This window comes from Carettochelys insculpta, chromosome 3 (genome assembly GCF_033958435.1).
Source record: "Carettochelys insculpta isolate YL-2023 chromosome 3, ASM3395843v1, whole genome shotgun sequence".
Taxonomy (NCBI): Eukaryota; Metazoa; Chordata; order Testudines; family Carettochelyidae; genus Carettochelys; species Carettochelys insculpta.
This window is the reverse complement of record NC_134139.1, coordinates 47,440,147-47,457,428: the sequence shown is the minus strand read 5'-3', so window position 1 is coordinate 47,457,428 and position 17,282 is coordinate 47,440,147. Positions and strand designations below refer to the sequence as shown.

The 17,282-nt window shown below is 41.5% G+C and overlaps 1 protein-coding gene across 1 annotated transcript in view; it reads right to left on the bottom strand.

The window, feature by feature from the left end:
* The window catches only part of DNAH8 (dynein axonemal heavy chain 8), a 548,480-nt gene that overhangs the window by 236,557 nt on the left and 294,641 nt on the right, over positions 1–17,282 (bottom strand). Inside the window, exons 41-43 of the mRNA XM_074989796.1 lie at positions 17,080–17,241; positions 10,741–10,965; positions 5,820–5,992 (exon numbers count right to left, since the gene is read on the bottom strand). Coding sequence (XP_074845897.1) covers positions 5,820–5,992; positions 10,741–10,965; positions 17,080–17,241 — 560 coding nt within the window. The remainder of the gene's footprint in view (positions 1–5,819; positions 5,993–10,740; positions 10,966–17,079; positions 17,242–17,282) is intronic.

Genomic DNA, 17,282 nt, shown 5'->3' with positions numbered 1-17,282 from the left:
ATGGTAAGTTATAATGACCTATGATTTACATAAGTCTCACTCTCTGATTACTGAATGAGCAATGGAATCTGATACAGAAGTACTCAGAATGCAGTCCTGAACTGAGGTTATGCTAATACTACAGCATAAAGTCGATTTTAAGGGAGTTTAATGTGACTGTTTTCACTATGAACACCATTAGGCTGTTTTTAGCAGGCGTTAAGGTCGACATTCTTGCATCAACCATTCGATGCAGTGTAATGCCTAGTTCAAATATAAAAGTTTAAATTAATGCCAGTGTGGAAACAGGACTTGTTTAAAGTGATTTTATTGGTCTCCAGAGGTATCCCACAATACCCAGAAAGCGTACGTTCTGTCTGCTTTTACCTCCCCTGCTCCCCAGGTGTGCAGAAAGAAGGAAACAGGAAGCCCAGCAATTTGAACTCATTTCTTTATGATCAGCATGATTGCATCTAGCCATGAAAGAGAGCTCCAGTATGGAGCCATCAGGAGAACCAGGATCTCATTTCAGCTGGTGGGCTAGCTCCCTCTCCACCACACCACATGACAGCTTGGCTGTGGGGACCAGACAGCAGCACATCAGCCATGCACAGGATGAAGACTTCTGCCCTGCACAGAATGTAGCAGGAGAGAGCAAGAAACTTCTTTTCTGCACTTCACATTTGTATGGGGTAGTCCCCCGCCACACACACACACAGGTGCCAGGAGGTTGGCAGTCCAAATGGCACTGAAGTTTGAAATAAGTGTGTATTTTGAAGTTTCCACTATCCCTCTCACAATGAGGGGTAACGGAAACAGAATACCACGCTCAAAATAGTGCTGCTATTTTGAGCATGGTGTTTAGCCTTAGAGTTGCTATATTAGGATACAAATAGCAACAACAGTGTTGCCATAGCCAAAGTGAGGAAGCTGGTCATATACCATGCAAATCAATAAAGTGAATGGGAGCATTTTGCACCCGAATATAGGAAAAGCCCATGTATTTTATGCAAGAAGTATCCAAATATGTGAATGGGAGCAAATCCTAAGAGCCACTGTGACAAGCAGCAGACCTCAAGTCAAATAAAACTGCAGAAAACAGTAAAAGAGAAGCTGGACAGAAAGATATTGGCTGTTACATCAAGGGCGATGATGGCAGCAAAAGCACACTATCACAGATCTTGTTAGCGCCTACACATGACCATCAGAAAACCAGAAGTTTTGTCAAGGTGAAGATGATGACAGTATATCCTTTATGAAAGAAAAAAAATAGGATAGCATGAATAACTGATTATCCTAATTTGTTTTCAAAGACTCGTGTTTTATCAGTGGTGAACACGTCAGAGAAAGTGGTGGCTCTCTTGGTATTGAAAATAAATCAAGTCACAAACATGGTGGAGAACACTGGAAGAAGAATTCAGTTATAGTCTGGAGATATCAGATAATGGCAAACATATAGTGATACCAGAAAACCTATCTAAGGCCATGTTAGTCAACAAGAATCAAAGAATGGACTCTGAACTGGATTCACTTTTGTCAGAAGACTCTGATCAGATTTTGAAGCAATGTGCCATGATCATCCAGTTAAATGTAAATGAATCCAAAATTGATCAACCATGGCTAATACAATATCTCCCACAGGCAATAATGAGTTGTTTCAGGCACTCTAATAATTAGATCATGGATATGTTGTAGACACAGTTCTGTTTGCAGATGCTTGCTAATGAGCATGAATCAAGTTTTGTAATACTATTTAAACATTCTGTCTCTTCACAACTTTGGCATATGACAACAACAACAGACTTGAGAAGACACACTCAGCGATACATGGACATAAACAATTAAATGATTTTATAGTGCACCCTCATATATGAGCTATTAGACAAGACAAGAAGCCTCCATATACAGAGAAAGCCAGACAACTCAGCATCACTCTTCCACTGCTACTGCTTACTCTTTATAATGCTGGTAATCAAGTTTGCTATTCGAGATGGAACCAGTGGAAGAATATTATGAAAAGGCCATTTACAATGCTCAACTTAAGAATGAACTATTGTCTCTGCTCAGGCAAACAGATAATTCCCAGACAGTCAATCCAAGCATGCAAATAGGTCAGTATGATTCAGAACAAGGCTGGGTATTTGCTGATCATGAATGCATCACCAATGGATATATCCACATCCTACGAAATCCTTAATCAGACCAAAAATACTGGTAAAACCTCCATATATTTCTTGATAAGTATTTGTCTTTGGTCAGGCACCTTATGCCAATGCTGCAAAAGTACCAGGGAAGAACAATAAAAAATTATAAAATTTCAATCTGTAATTACCAGAAGTAGAGCATATGTCAGTCATTGGGAAAAGAGTCTAATAATCTTGGAGTGAATGGTACAGAATAAAGGTGGAAGGCCACATTGAGTGGGGTCCTACAGCGATCTGTCCTGCACCTGGTTCTGTTCAGTATCTTCATGTATGATTTGAATAATGGCTTAGAGAGTACACTTATAAAGTTTGCTCATATACCAAGCTGAGAGGAGTTGAACGCACTTTGGAAGACAAGATTAATATTCAAAATGATCTTGGCCAAGCACAGAAACCAGCTAGAATTCATGGGATTGAATTCAACAGGGACAAAGCAAACTACACTTAGGAAGGAAGAATCAACTGTATGAATACAAAATAGGAAATAACTGCCTGGGAAGAGTACTCAAGAAAAGGCTCTGGGGGTTATAGTGAATCACAAAATAAATGAGTCAACAATGTAACATTGTTCCAGTAAATAGCAAACATAATTCTGAGATGCATTAGTAGGAGAGTCATAAGCAATGCACAGGAAGTAATTCTTTTACTCTGTTCAGCATTGATAAGGTCTCAGCTTCAGTATTGTGTCCAGTTCCAGGCACCACGCCTCAGAAAATATGCAGACAAATTGGAAAAGTCCAGAAGAGAGCAATAAAAATTATTTAAGGCCTAGAAAACATGAACTACAATGAAAGATTGAAAAAAATGGACTTGTTTAGTCTGCAAACTGATGACAGAGAAGAAACATAACAACAGTCTTCAAGTACATAAAAGATTGTTATCAAGTAGAGAATGAAATATTGTTCTTATCTACTGAGGACAAAACAAGAAATAATGGGGTTAAATAGTAGCACAAAAGATTTAGATTAGACAGAAGGAAATAATGCATACTGTAATGCTAATTAAGTAAGTTCAATTATTCTGGGCATCAAATTACCCAGGAAAGTTGTGGAATCTCAGTCTGTAGAGGTTTTTAAGAACATGTTAGACATGTACCACTCAGGGGTGATCCAGAAAATAAGTCCTGACCCTGTGCAAAGGACCCAACTGTAGTCCTTTCCACTCCTCCATTTCTATGATTCTTGAGAAAAAATTAGAAACAAGCTTTCAGTTCCTGTGAGATTCTTAAATCAGTTCATATTGGTTTACATTTTCAAAGTATTCTTCATAACCAAAAGCACTGGAAACTTTAAGGCTACATCTACACTTGCCCCAAGTTTCGAAGGGGACATGGTAGTCAGAGAAATGCCAGCATACCATATAGCTGCGGGCACTTCAAAGTAGCGCATTTCTGGGGAGTAAAGACACTTCAAAGTAGCGCAGGCACTTTGAAGTGCCTGGGGATAAACAGCACGCTGGCACTTCGAAGTTTGACGCTTCGAAGTTGCCAAGGGGCAGAATTATGCATCACAGCCCTTCATCAGTACTCTCCCATCAGCCTGATTACCATGCCCCCTTTGAAGAAGGGGGCAAGCATACACCTAGCCTAACAATGGAAAATGTATTTTGTCTTCAGATTTGTAGGCATGTGAGACTAGGATACATGGGTCTTCACTGGAATTGGACATATGTCTATACCAAAAAGAATTATATTGGTAATATGATCCTTACAATGATCAAGGATGGAAGATGAGCAAGGGGGAGGCCAAAGACTCAGTACATGAATGAGATATCAGTGGATCACTGAGACCACTTTGCATGACAGTCAGATGCACAATCATACTATTGGAAGGAGGCCATTAAAATTGCTGACCTTGAATAAGGAAGCAGTAAGGAAGAAGAAGAGGAAATTTCCAAGTCTCCCCTCACCTTACACAATTGTTGAACCAGACTCAGGAGTTTTTTGAGCCTCAGATACCAATTCTACCATCTAGTTATCATCATATAACAACTTTTTCCTAAATAATAAAATATAAATATAAACACATAAATAAATATATACATATTTCTGCTATTAATTAAATCATTGTTGAGAAGTGGGAAGAGATCTGGATTTCTGTATAAATTACGAAGTGTATAGATTAGTGAGATTCTCTTTTATTACATGAAAAAGAGGTGTGAATGCAAGGTGTGAATGCCTATTCAAACACACAGGTGCATGTTTACTACATGTTTTGGAACATAATGTGCACTTTACATTTGCAGCAGTCCAGAGTATGACTCAGGAGATATTATAGTAAAATTCCTTTAATCCGGCATGTCCGGGATCAGACAGGTGCCACATTACCAAATTTTCCAGACTATGGGATGTCACCACCCCGTGCTCTTGCAGCTTTACCACCCCCGCACCCAGCTGCAGCTCACCACCGCACATGCATTCCCACCTTCTTCATCACCCCTGAGCATCCCCAGCTTCTTCATTCCCATGTTCCTGCATCTTCACCACACCACGCTCCTTCCACTTTCATAAGGTGACCAACCATCCCATATTGGGTGGGACGGTCCTGTATTTGGAACACCAAAAAGGCGTCCCTACTTATTCTTTAAAGGACAAATTCTCCTGTATTTTGGACCTCGGGGGATGGGAGTGCCCGCTGCTTCCGCTTTCCCAGGATTCAGAGCCAGGAGCACCTGCAGTTGCCACTTCTCAGGGACTTCAGGTAGGGAATGCCCACTGCTGCCGCTTTCCTGGGGCTCGGAACCTGGAGTGCCCACAGCCCAGAGCGCCCACAGCTGCCGCTTTCTCAAGGTTCAGGCCAGCAGCTGCCATGTTCCCAGGGCTCAGGGCCAGGAGCACCTGCAGTGGCTGCTTTCCCAGGGCTTGGGCCCAGGAGAGCCCATGGCTGCTACTTCCCTGGGGCTCCAGGCGGGGATTATCCACTGCCACCACTTTCCCAGGGCTCAGGGCCCAGAGTGCCCATGGCCTGGAGCACCTGTGGCTGCTACTTTCCTGGGGCTCAGGGCTGGGAGTGCCTATGGCTGACATTTTCCCAGAGACCCGGGCCTGGAGTGCCCACGGCTGCCGCTTCCCTGGGGCTCCAGGAGGGGGGAAGCACCAGCTCCCTGGGGCTTGGTGAAGCTGGGAGGAGACGACCCTCTGCCCCATATGGTCAACCCACCACTTCACCACTCCTGTGCTCGTCCTGCTTCACTATCCCCATGCTCCTCCTGCTTCTTCACCTCCATGCGTTTCCAGCTTCACCACCCCTGCACACCCTGGCTCCAACCCCTGCACACCCTAGATCAACTCCACTCCCAGCCCCCCTGCAGCCTAACCCACCCCAGGCTTAACCCCGCTGTACTCCTCCCACAGCCCCAGCCCACTACCCAAGCCCCCTGACTTATGCGAATTTTGAGGGACCCGAGGGTTGAGTGGAACACATCCCTCGTGTAACTCGGGACTACTGTATGCCAGATCATCAAATTTTGCCAGATTATCTCTGTAAATGGAACTATTTTTGCCAGATGTCGGACCATCAAGATTTCCTAATCATCAGAGGCTGGATTAAAGGAATTTTACTGTATATAAAAAATACCACAATGTGTTAATCAGTTATTTGTTTCTCTCCTGCCCCCAAGAAAAACATTGTTTCTCACCTGTCAGTCAGAGGAGTTATAACCAGACGATCAGTGCATCCCAGAAATTCATTCTGGTATATAAAATCAACATTTGTAATGGATACCCAAACTTGATCCACATCTTCCTTAAAATAAAATCTACTCTGCTTTAGCCATTCAAAATCAGTTACTGACTTGATATGCATTTTTACCTTAAACAAGAAGAAATAAAAATAAACCACAAATTATAGGTACACACTCCCAGGGGCTATGTCTACACTGGTGAGTTTTTTCAAATAAGCCAGGGCTCTTTCAAAAAATCCCACAGAATGTTTACAAACAAAATGAATTATTTCTATATTAAATTAGAAGAATGCAGCATGTTTTCTGGCAGCTGTCTTCCTCTCCCTGATGAGGAAGAGCACCTTTTTTCCAAAAGATGAGTGTGGACGTGCTCTTTTGAAAGAAGTTTTTCAGAAGAAATCTTCTGGAAGAACTTCTTTCAAAGAATCACTGTATCATAGATATAGCCCCAGTGTTATATAAAGAGTAACTACATTACTTACATTAGGTAAGTATAGCCTACAAGCTTCTAGTTTCCATCCTGCACACACAACTAGATCCATTGTTTACAGTCAAGCCCTTAGGTACAATCCCATTTGCTCTGATCCTGCTGACAGAGACCAAAGACTACAAGATCTTTACCAAATATTCATAAACTTGCATTACCCACCAGGAGAAATAGAAAAACAAATCGACAGGGGCAGACGAATACCCAGAGACCACCTGCTCCAAGATAGGCCCAAAAAAGCCAAGAACAGAACACCATTGGTCATCACCTACAGCCCCCAACTCAAACCACTGCAACGCATTATTAAAGACCTACAACCTATCTTTAATCAGGATGCCACACTCCAGAAGGTCCTAGGTGATAGGCCTGTTCTCTCCTACAGACAACCTCCCAACCTCATGAGGATTCTTACCTACAACCATAGTCTATACCGCAAGAACACCTGTCCTGGAACTTTTCCTTGCAGCAAAGCCCATTGCCAATTTTGTCCACATATCTATTCTGGAGATACCATCACTGGACCTAACCAGGTTATTCACAGAATCACAGGCACATTCTCGTGTTCCTCAACTAACATCATCTATGCCATCATGTGCCAACAATGCCCAGATGCTTTGTATATTGGACAGACTTCAAACTCTCTTAGACAAAGAATTAATGGGCATAAAACAGACATAGAAACGCTCCTGATCCACAAACCTGTCAGCCACCACTTTAATGGAGTGGGCCATTCTCTTAATGACCTGAAAGTCTGCATCATACTGAAGAGGAATTTTCACAACACTTGGCTGCTGAACTCTTTTATATTCAAATTTGACACATTAACACATGGTTTGAACTGGGATGGGAATTTTTTAGGTCATTATAGGGGCTCTTTCGCATTCTTGGCTTAATCTAATTCTTGACTCCCCCTCCCCGCCTCTCTGCCCCTCTATTTTCTGATTTGCTCACCTTGACAACATTTTTCTGATTTTTCAACCTTGATTATTATTTTTGGTTCTCTGTGCCTTAAATATTGAGTCTGTTCTGGTAAGGCTATGATCTGAAGAAGTGGGTCTGTCCCACGAAAGCTCATCATCTAATAAATTATTTTGTTAGTCTTTGAAGTGCTACTGAACTGGTATTTTTTTTTTGTTTTGATACATTAGAATAATAAAGGTAGAACATTTCACTATACTTGCATGATCATCTGTCTCAAAGTTTGGTAAGAATAAAACTGAATACATTTCTGCACTGCATAAAGAATATATTTTAAAGTTTAAAACTCACAAAATGTCGTATTCATTTGAATCAATATTATAAACCTATTATTAATGTAAAGCTGCCACAGCTCTAACAGAAACACACAAACCCATAACACAATGGACAAACAAAATACAGATATTGACAATCAGCACCCAATCTGTATAACTGGCTGAAAATTTTTTAAAATTCTCATTAGTTCTGTGCATGTCCATTCTCCCAGCACTAAGCAGAATTTTACTCCATGGTTCCCTTTCGACTTCTGCCCTTGCTGAACTGCCTTTTGACTCTTTATACCACAGATGCAGACCCATCCCCTCAATTAGCTCAACTGGAAGCACCCTGCTCTAATACACAGAGGCCAGACATCCTGTGACAATCTTGAATTGATAGATGATGTTCAGAGATGATGCCCATATAAGCACATAATGAATTGAGTGACAAACCAGAGGTTAAGGCTGATTGATATGAGAGATTCATGTCTCTCATTGCGAAAGATTATGTTGGCAAACCCAGAAGGGAAAAGCTTCCCTTTTACACTACAAGTCATCCTTGGAAATCACTTTCTGCACTGGAAAAATGTTCTTTGTACATCGACAGACCAATTCTTCAAGTCTGCTATCCAGACAGTTTCCTTGTTATGAGGGGTAATGAAAACAACTTTGAATGTATGGCCAATTTTTAAGGCTGGTAGAAGAAATGTAACTAGGAGATTTCTGAATTCGGGAAAGCAGTGTTGCATGGGGCAACTTGGGGCTTTAAGATGACAGAAGCCCTGAATCCAAGGGTTTATGAAAGCATTTCCTTCATTTCCCATACTATAACTTCTCTTGGAACAAAATACTTTCTTGTTCCATTCATTTTCATATAGACTTATGCATGAATCAACCTACTGATTAAACAAACATTCATGATTCTAAAAAAAAACAAAAAACGTTTGCTTAGGTGATCTGCAGAATGATGTGTTTAGGCTTGGAAGATGATCAGTCATTGTTATGCCAGATACACTTAACTCCACGGGACTGCTTTCCTACACAAGATTGTTGATCTGTTTCCTCTCTGTTTACATAAAAATGAACAGTACTATCCTCATGTTTTATTTGTACACTCTGATCATTGTTACATGCTGGAAAGATCACACAAGTAAGCCATATCAAGCTCCTGAACTGATAAGAAGTCAAGCCTCTCTTTCAGAAAACAAAACCTGTACTGTAAATTTGTTGACATAAATTCTCCAATCCAACTATGCATCATCAGTCACCACTATCTTTGTGAATGGTACTAAGAGAATTCCTTTGCAAACCTGATGTGGAACTGTCCACCAGCTGAGAGAATTCAAAAAAGTTCTCAAAGTATAATGTGCTAAATACTGTGCATTATCTTCTCTGCTCATAAACCTCTCACCTATAATCTAGACACTTTACTGCTTTTTTGTTTTGATAGTATATAGACTAGCATGGCTCCCTCTCTGTTACTAGTAAACTAACGTGTGTCTCTCTCAGATATGCTTTTGCCACGATTAAGTATTTCATAAAAGCTGGAATTAAATGAAGTAACCTTTCTGAATCATTTTCAGTACTATCTGTCAATAGAGATACTGTTTCATGCTTCCTGATGAAAATGGTCCCCAAAAGGATTAGGGAAGAGAAAGACATACCAAGATTTGTTGGCAACTCTTGATATACACATCAAGGCTATGTCTACACTAGAAGCATGTGTCGACAGAAGTTACTGTCGACAAGGAAATCTCAACAGAACCTCTGTTAACAGATTGCATCTACACACAACTTGCTCTGTTTACTGAGAACTGCCAGACTGTACTGCCATCTGCTGCCAGAAAGCAGAACGGCGGCTCTGAAAAGAGGGCTGCCCGGCAACCGGAAGTCCTCTCTGTCGACAGAAGTGTCTGCACCGCACTTTTGTCGACAGTACTCTGTCCAGAGATTGTTATGCCTTAAATTTTTGAGGGATAATACTGAGGAGGAAAATGCAGAGTTCTGTTGAGACTTTGTCAACAGAATGCTTTAAGTGTGTAGATGGTCCCTGAGTTGTGTCAACAGAATGTCCCTTCTGTCGACAAAACCCTCTAGTGTAGACCCAGCCCAAGTGACTTCTTAGAGACAGTCTTAGCAGCATTTGAAGTTGATATTGAAGGAGTTCACTGACATCCAAGCATACATTGTGTCTTATTACAGAAATCTGATGTTCTCTGATAAGGATGATAAAATGGAGTAGTGACATGCTGTCTTGGTACAGCGTGATATCATGACTGCTTCTTTTTTTGTTTTGGGATGTGTAGATGCCTAATGATTGAGATGTTGTATATGAATTTTTCAGTGACTATAATGACAGTTTGAGAAGCATTGGGGGGGCTCTCAGTGGTAAGGGGGCTGGATTGCAAAATCCCCACTCTTAAATATTCCTGTGCTACTGCCAGCTCTGTGAGGGGGGAAAAAGGGTGAGAGCATCACTCCCAATTCCAACAGAAGCATTTTAAACATGCTTTTGCCAAAGATTTTAAGTATTCTAGGAAATAAAGATAAGATTCAAATACATGTTGAACCTCTCTATTCTGGCTCCTTGGGATTTGACCAGTGCCAAATCAAATAATTTGCTGAATGATAGGAGATCAATATTGTCCAGTAGCATTAACAACACTTCCACTGCTTATTGGACTCTAAGAAGACATTTAGGGGTACGTTACAGCTACATAACAGCACCGAAGGCTGAGAGCCAGGACTAGGGGCTGGAAACAATCTTTATGGGACCATGGGAATCTTGACCACACCCATGATAAGAAGTCATACATCTAACTAAAATCATGCTTGATTACAGATGTTGCTGGACAAGAGAGTTTGGGACTAGGAAGGTTCAACCTGTCATTTAAAAAATAAAAATTTTGAGACGAGATCAAATCATTAAAGTGGATGTAAAACATGGATTTTAGTCCTGAGTTAAGCAAAAGTCTCACCACAAGCAAAATTCTAAATACAGTCTTAACTTCGGAGAAAATAATGATGATGTTTCCATATTAACACACATACAAATGCAATTTGGAATCCTGCAGATAAAAGCACTATATAATAATTGTAAATACTGGATTACTATTCTGTATACAGTTTTCAAAAAGCAAAATCTGTACATTACCAAGTCATCAAAAATATCTCTCTGATGCACATGAATGGTAATTAAGGTTTCAAATTTCACTCTGTCAAAGCTGGAAAGATCATGTGTTGTCTGGCTGATAAGTGTATTTAGAATATCCAGAAACTTCTGATTCGTTACTTGCATGATTTTCCTGTCATCTTTTGCATTGCGTAGAGCTTCTTCTGAATCATGTGTCCACAACATCTGAATTCCCAGTAACCCCACCTATAAAATATAACAAGTAAACTGACATATTAATATTTATTTTAAGCCAAGTTTTATAAGACTTTAGTACCTTACTTCTACCACATATTTTAAAGAGTTCCTCTGCATGATCAGTAAGAACTAGGACCACCATACTGATTATACAGCTCCTTCTTATCATAATGTAAAGGAACATAAAGGTTTGGTTGTGCCAAGAAACTGGGATGTGCCTGGAATGTGATTGCATCATACAAAACCAAACAGGAAAGAGTCAGAATCATTAAATCAAGTACAGGTCTCAAAACTGACATAACTGAGTGAATGTTGAAAGAAACTGAATCAAGATGAGAGAGAAAAATAGGATGAACTTGGAACAGGATTAGCTTCTCAGTCTATGTCTACATCATGAAATAAACTTGAATTTATTAAAGTAGACTTTGTAACGCTAGACTTTATAAAGTCGAAGTTGAGTGTCCACACCTGCTCATAAAGTAGACTTAGTGCAGCCCACTAAAAATCACCAAAGTTTGACGGTTGCAGCAGTGCATTGTGGGCACTTATCCCACAGTTCCTTCAGACCCGTTGCATTCTGGGTTTTTTTTGCCAGTGTGGTATGGGAAAAAATGCCCTGCAAGTGGTTATGGATGTCTGATGTCATCTTCCCAGACTGCATTTCCCTCATTCCCCCTTGCCATTGAAAACAAATGGCCATTTTTCAGAAGTCTCTTTCCCCAATGAGAGGAGTATGTTAGCCTCCTGTTAGGATGAGGGGGCTAGTCTACCAGGCACATGGTGCCGTGGGGAGTGGGGGGCAGCCCCTATAAAATGTGAAGCACAGAAAACAAGTGTCTTGCAGGGAAGAAGCCTTCACTCCACAAACTCTTGATGATTTTATTGCTTTCATGTCAGAAGTGCACTCCACCAATTATACAAATGATTCTTTGTTGCACTTCACAAAGGGGTTGGCATAATTAGCAACTAGAAGGAGGATATATGGGTCCACAAAAGGGAGGAAGAATCAGCTGAGACTGGGGGTACGCACCACTTTCCTCAGGCTTTCCTACTAAATCCTGTGCAGGGAACAAGCCCTCTCTAGCACTAAAACCCCATGCAGGGCAGGACATGGTTGGCAGGGGGAGGAAGGCAGCTCCATAAAATGTTTGTGGGCGGCTGTTGTAAATTCCAGAGTTGAAGCTTTTAAGATGTTACACAGCAGCAGAGTGGCAAGACAAGAAAGTCGACCTCAGCACCCCTTAAAATCGACCTAATGGTATTTGCAGTGAAGACAGTCACATTGTAAAATTGAGTTAAGTGCCTTAAAATCAACTTTATGCTCGAGTGTAGACATAGCTTCAATAAACCTTACAGAAAAGGGATAAAATGGAGAAATTTGGAGTAGTGCTCCGTTTTGGCACAGCTAAATCAATGCTTAAGGTTTGAAAACTTGAAGAAAATATTGTTCAGAACCAAACTGGCCTTTTTGTTAAAACAGTGAATTGTAAGAGTTTATAGGAAAGCAGAAAAAATGCACTTGATGGAATACCCATTTTAAAAAAAATAAAAAATTCAATGTAAAAAGTTCAACAATCTTGTTTTTAAAGAAATCCAAAAGAAACTTAATACATATAACACTATGTTTTTGAAAAAGCATGTACATTTTCTTTTTATTTAAAAAAAAACTGAGTTAAAGACCCGAACAACACCAGGTAAATCAGATAGTTTTAAATATATTTTATGGTAGCTTATTCAAAGTTTCAAAGACAGAGATTCAAAGTTACTCCTTACTAAGGATTTCCCTGTTTCAACAGATAGAAAAGCAGAGGTTTTGAGGTTGCACTTCTCTATCAAATCATATTTCACAAATATTTAAGGAAACCCATAAGTAAACTTATACATTACTTCATCATAATCTCAGTCATATAGGGAGGCATACAGATTTGTTGGACATAATTCTCAGTTGCATTTTAGGTCTTTTTATGCTGCTCTAGCTGCTGAAGCATATGTTGGCCTTAAAAGGGGCAAAAATGGCACTGTAAAAATACACCATGGGTAATGCGCAGCTATGGTAATTGTAGCGAAGAGGTGTGCCCCCCCTCAGCTATGGATGTCGGGACACAGCTTAAGCCACATGATGGATGGGGATAGAAACTGTCCCAGCCCACTGAAAGTGGAGGGATGACACAGGATGAGGAAGCATAAAAGTGATGACCCAGGAAAAGGTAACATAAAAGGCCAGCCCCACTGTTCAGATGTAGGGCGAGGAGCAGCTGGAGGTAAAAAATACTTATGCACTGTGGCTTGCAGCAAAAAAGGGAGAGCCACTGTTGTCCCAGAGATTGGCCCGACTTCTGGAGAGCGCTGACACTGCAGAGCTGCTGCCAATGCCCTTGGTGGTGCACCCAGAGGAGCTGGGAAACTACCTGTGAATCCAGGCACACCAGACAGAGGCGGTGGAAATGACCCAGTGGAACCAGGTGGTAATTTGGTAGCTGGTGTACCTGAGTCAGGTTCATCAGGTTGCAGATGGATCCCCACTGACCCAGGGCCCTGGGTTTGGACACAGTGATGTTTGGTGGGCCTGTGGTCCACTTTCCACCTAACCATGGGTGGGAGGGCAGTACTTCTCACCCCCGACAGCTCAGGAAGCCTGCACTACACTACAAGGGCCCTTATATGACTGGACTGCAGCAATATTCATACCTGTCCTGCTCTTGTATGGATGTGAGACTGGGAGTACTAAAAGGTCTTGAAATCCCAAGCTACACATTCATAAACAGATGCCTGAGGTACATCCTTGGCATCAAATGGCAAGACTTGGTCACAAATTAAGAGCTGTGGAACAGAGCAGGACAAGAACCACTTGATGTTCAAACTAAGAGAATAAAGTGGGGATGGCTAGGCCACAGTCTCAGAAAACTCTCATCCAGCATAGTATGTCAAGCTCCCAAATGGAATCTGCAAGGAAAACACAAAAGAGGAAGATCTTGGACAATGTGGAGAAGATACAGAGATTGAAGGATAACAACTAGCATATGCCCGGAATCAGCTATAAGTTTTGTCCTGAGACAGAGTGAAGTGGAGGAGATTTGCAGATAACCTATGCTCCACTCAGAGTACAAGGGTTTAAGTCAAGTCAAATCAAGTCCTGCTTAGAGGCCAGGAGACATTGACTGCTACTGGACTGGTACTGTCAGGCTGTGAGAGCAGAGCTGATGATTGCTATCTACCCCACCCTGACTTAAGGCCATCGAACTTTAAACTCTAACCCTATTAGAGACTAATAATTCCCCTTTTATAGGACAGGGCCTGGAACACTGAAGTGAGTAGGCAAGTCCTCCACTCCCACAACCATGGATGCTGAGTGGTGTCCATTAGCACTATAGTAATGATTTTACATCAGACATGCTGCCACTGGAGGGCATGGACTGGAGAGATGTTTGGAAGCTTCAAAGGGGTGTACCCCCCACTCCACTTTTTGGACAGGTCTTGGGAATTCAGCAAGAAGGGCTGAAACCAAAGGGAACATTGTGGCTGGAATGATTTTCTTTCACTGCAAGTATATAGTGTCCCAGAAACTTAAGGGTCACTCTGGGATCCACAACACTGTGAAGTTTCATCTGTTTTACTGGGAAACAGCAAGGGGCTTTCAAATGATTTGTTGCACATCTGAGGGAAAGCCTGACTACTGCAGCCAAGAAGAATGTAGCATAGTGACAGTAGAACACATAGCTTGAGCCACAGAGTCCTTCACATACAGGCTCACCTGCAATGTCATTCTGGTAATTAATTTGTCCTCCTTCACCCTAACAGAAAATTTATGCTTTGCCACATCCGGTAGCTTATCTTTGAATTTCAGGACATTATCTGATGGGACAGAAGTCATAACAACCCAACAAACATTGCTGGCTCATGCACTTAGCTGTAAACCTCCTGTGGAACAGTTTCCTGCCAAATAGGTATACTTATTCTGCTTCCTTTCTCTTTGAAATAGAGGCCTGGTGTACCATTCTCTCTCATTGGAAGCAGTCATCAGCACTGAACCTGAAGGGAGAGTGATTGTTTAATACTTGAATTCATGTGAAGGGACATAATTTCTCTTTTCCAAACTTATAGCAGTGGAAGGCAGAGAAGATGGGGGTCTGTCATAAAATATTTACAAATTCCAGGATAGCCTCACTAATAGGGAGAGCAATCCTAGAGGGTTCTGCAGCGTCTAAAATGTAAAGGTATCTATTTGACCTTTTCTATACCTCTGCTGGTTGGATATAGAAAGCTGCAGCCATCCTCCTCAATAAGTCTTGATAAAGTTATGAAATCGTTGTGGGGTGAGAGACGTAGACTCAGTCACTACTGCTTCATGAGGTGATGAAAAAGAACAGGTTAAGGCTCTCTCAGTAGACCCTTCCTCCAATTCCTCTACAGAACAGTTGTGAGCGAGTGACTCCACCTACAGGATACAGTCTCCAGCACGGGAGAAGATGCTGACCTCTCTGAAAATGTTGTTGGCACCTTATTGATGTAGAATGAGGGTGGGGAGAGGGAAGGAAGCAAACTAAAGCCCCAGGCGGTCAAAAATGACCACTGATCTGGATGTGAGGACCAGTGGTCTGTAGAGTGCTGAGGCTGTGACTGATACCACAGCAGGCAGGCATCAGCTGGAACTGCTTAGGCAAGCTGAAGTTGGGATACAAAAGATCCAACTTCTGTCTGATAAGGAGGTTCACGTCCTCAGATCCTGGACAAGCTTACTCCTTTATACACAGAAGTCCAGTTTCACATCTGGAGAAAGGAGTTCCAGCATAGATATTACTGGCTTGTCTCTAAAGAGAAGTGGCTGATACTGAGTGGTGTTTTGGGGCTAGAGTAAGGACCTTAGAAGTGTGGAGTTAAAAAACTTGGTACCTTGAGAGGTACCTCAACTGCGGGAGGAGCAGACACCAGAAGGTCAAGTAATCTCTTGGCAACTTAGAAATCTGCAGGTGTAGATGACAGCAGGAAAAACTCCTGAGCTTGCAATACTAACAGGTGCACTGGTCCTTCAGGAATTTGTCTCAACAGACCCTTCCCAGGGTTTCACAGTCAGAAATGCCCCTCTGCCCCCTGATCACAAGAAGGGTGTGAATTCTTTGAGTATGCCTCTGAGTCCTCGCATCCACCTGGTGCCTTTGCGGCAGACTTGGAAGACCCCTGTACCAAGTCTTTAGGAGACTTACATCTTTTCCTCTTAGGCACCAATGACACAGATATGCCTGTGGGCTCATTTAGAATGGGGAAGCACTCCTAAATGACTTAGATGTTCTCAGTACCCACTCACAGTGGCAGGGTTCTGAAAGATGAAGCACAGATTCCACAAGCAGGTACTTGAGTCTGGCAGCCTATGCTTTTTTGAGCAAAACTGAAACCCTCTACAAATGTGACATTTGTCACTCACATGACCCTCCCCCTAAACACTTCAGGCAGCAGGCATATGGATGACTGACTGCTCTAGTATGGATGCCAGTAGAGAGCCAGGTACAATACAAATTACTATTCTAAACTTATTCTTGTAACTATTTACAGATCTACTATGAAAGACTAATAGCTAACACTATAGGTACTATATACAATAACTGACAGAAGAATTGTAGATAGAAATATTACAGCTGTAACAACAGCTGCCTGCATGGAAGAAACGAACTGTGGGGGGGTTAGAGGCAGTGCACTCCCTTTATAGAGAGGAATGAGACACCACAGGACATTGGTGCTGCCCCAATAGATACTGCAAAGGGAAAAATCTCTGACAACAGCACATGAGGCACACACATGCATTTGTGTGCATGCACACAATCACTCAAAGAATCTAAATTTCCCAGTGTTAATGACCACATCACACTAATGGAAGCAATGAACAAATTCGTAACAAGAAATAAGTAGCTCCAATATGAAGTATGGAAGTATAAAAGCATAGTTGGAATAATCTGTTTTACATATATCAAACCATCATTCTATTAATCTTTGCATCACTAAGGTGTAGCCATCACCCTATGATAAACTTACTTTCTCCTTTCTCCTACCATCTCAAATTTTTTGGAGTACAAACTCTTGAGCCCAGGGACAATGTTATATATACATACATAGACAAATATACACATTTACCTGTGCTGGGAAGTGATAAAGGAAGTTAAGCAGTTGGTATCCTGGGTCACTAATTTGATAATATGCTGCCCTAATTACACAATGTAATGAAGACTGTTGCATGCGCAACAAATCTAGCAACCAAAGTTCAACAGGTCCTTTTGCATTCACTGGAGCGTCCAACTGAAAAATTAAATATAAGTTAAAGGTACAAAATTATAGGT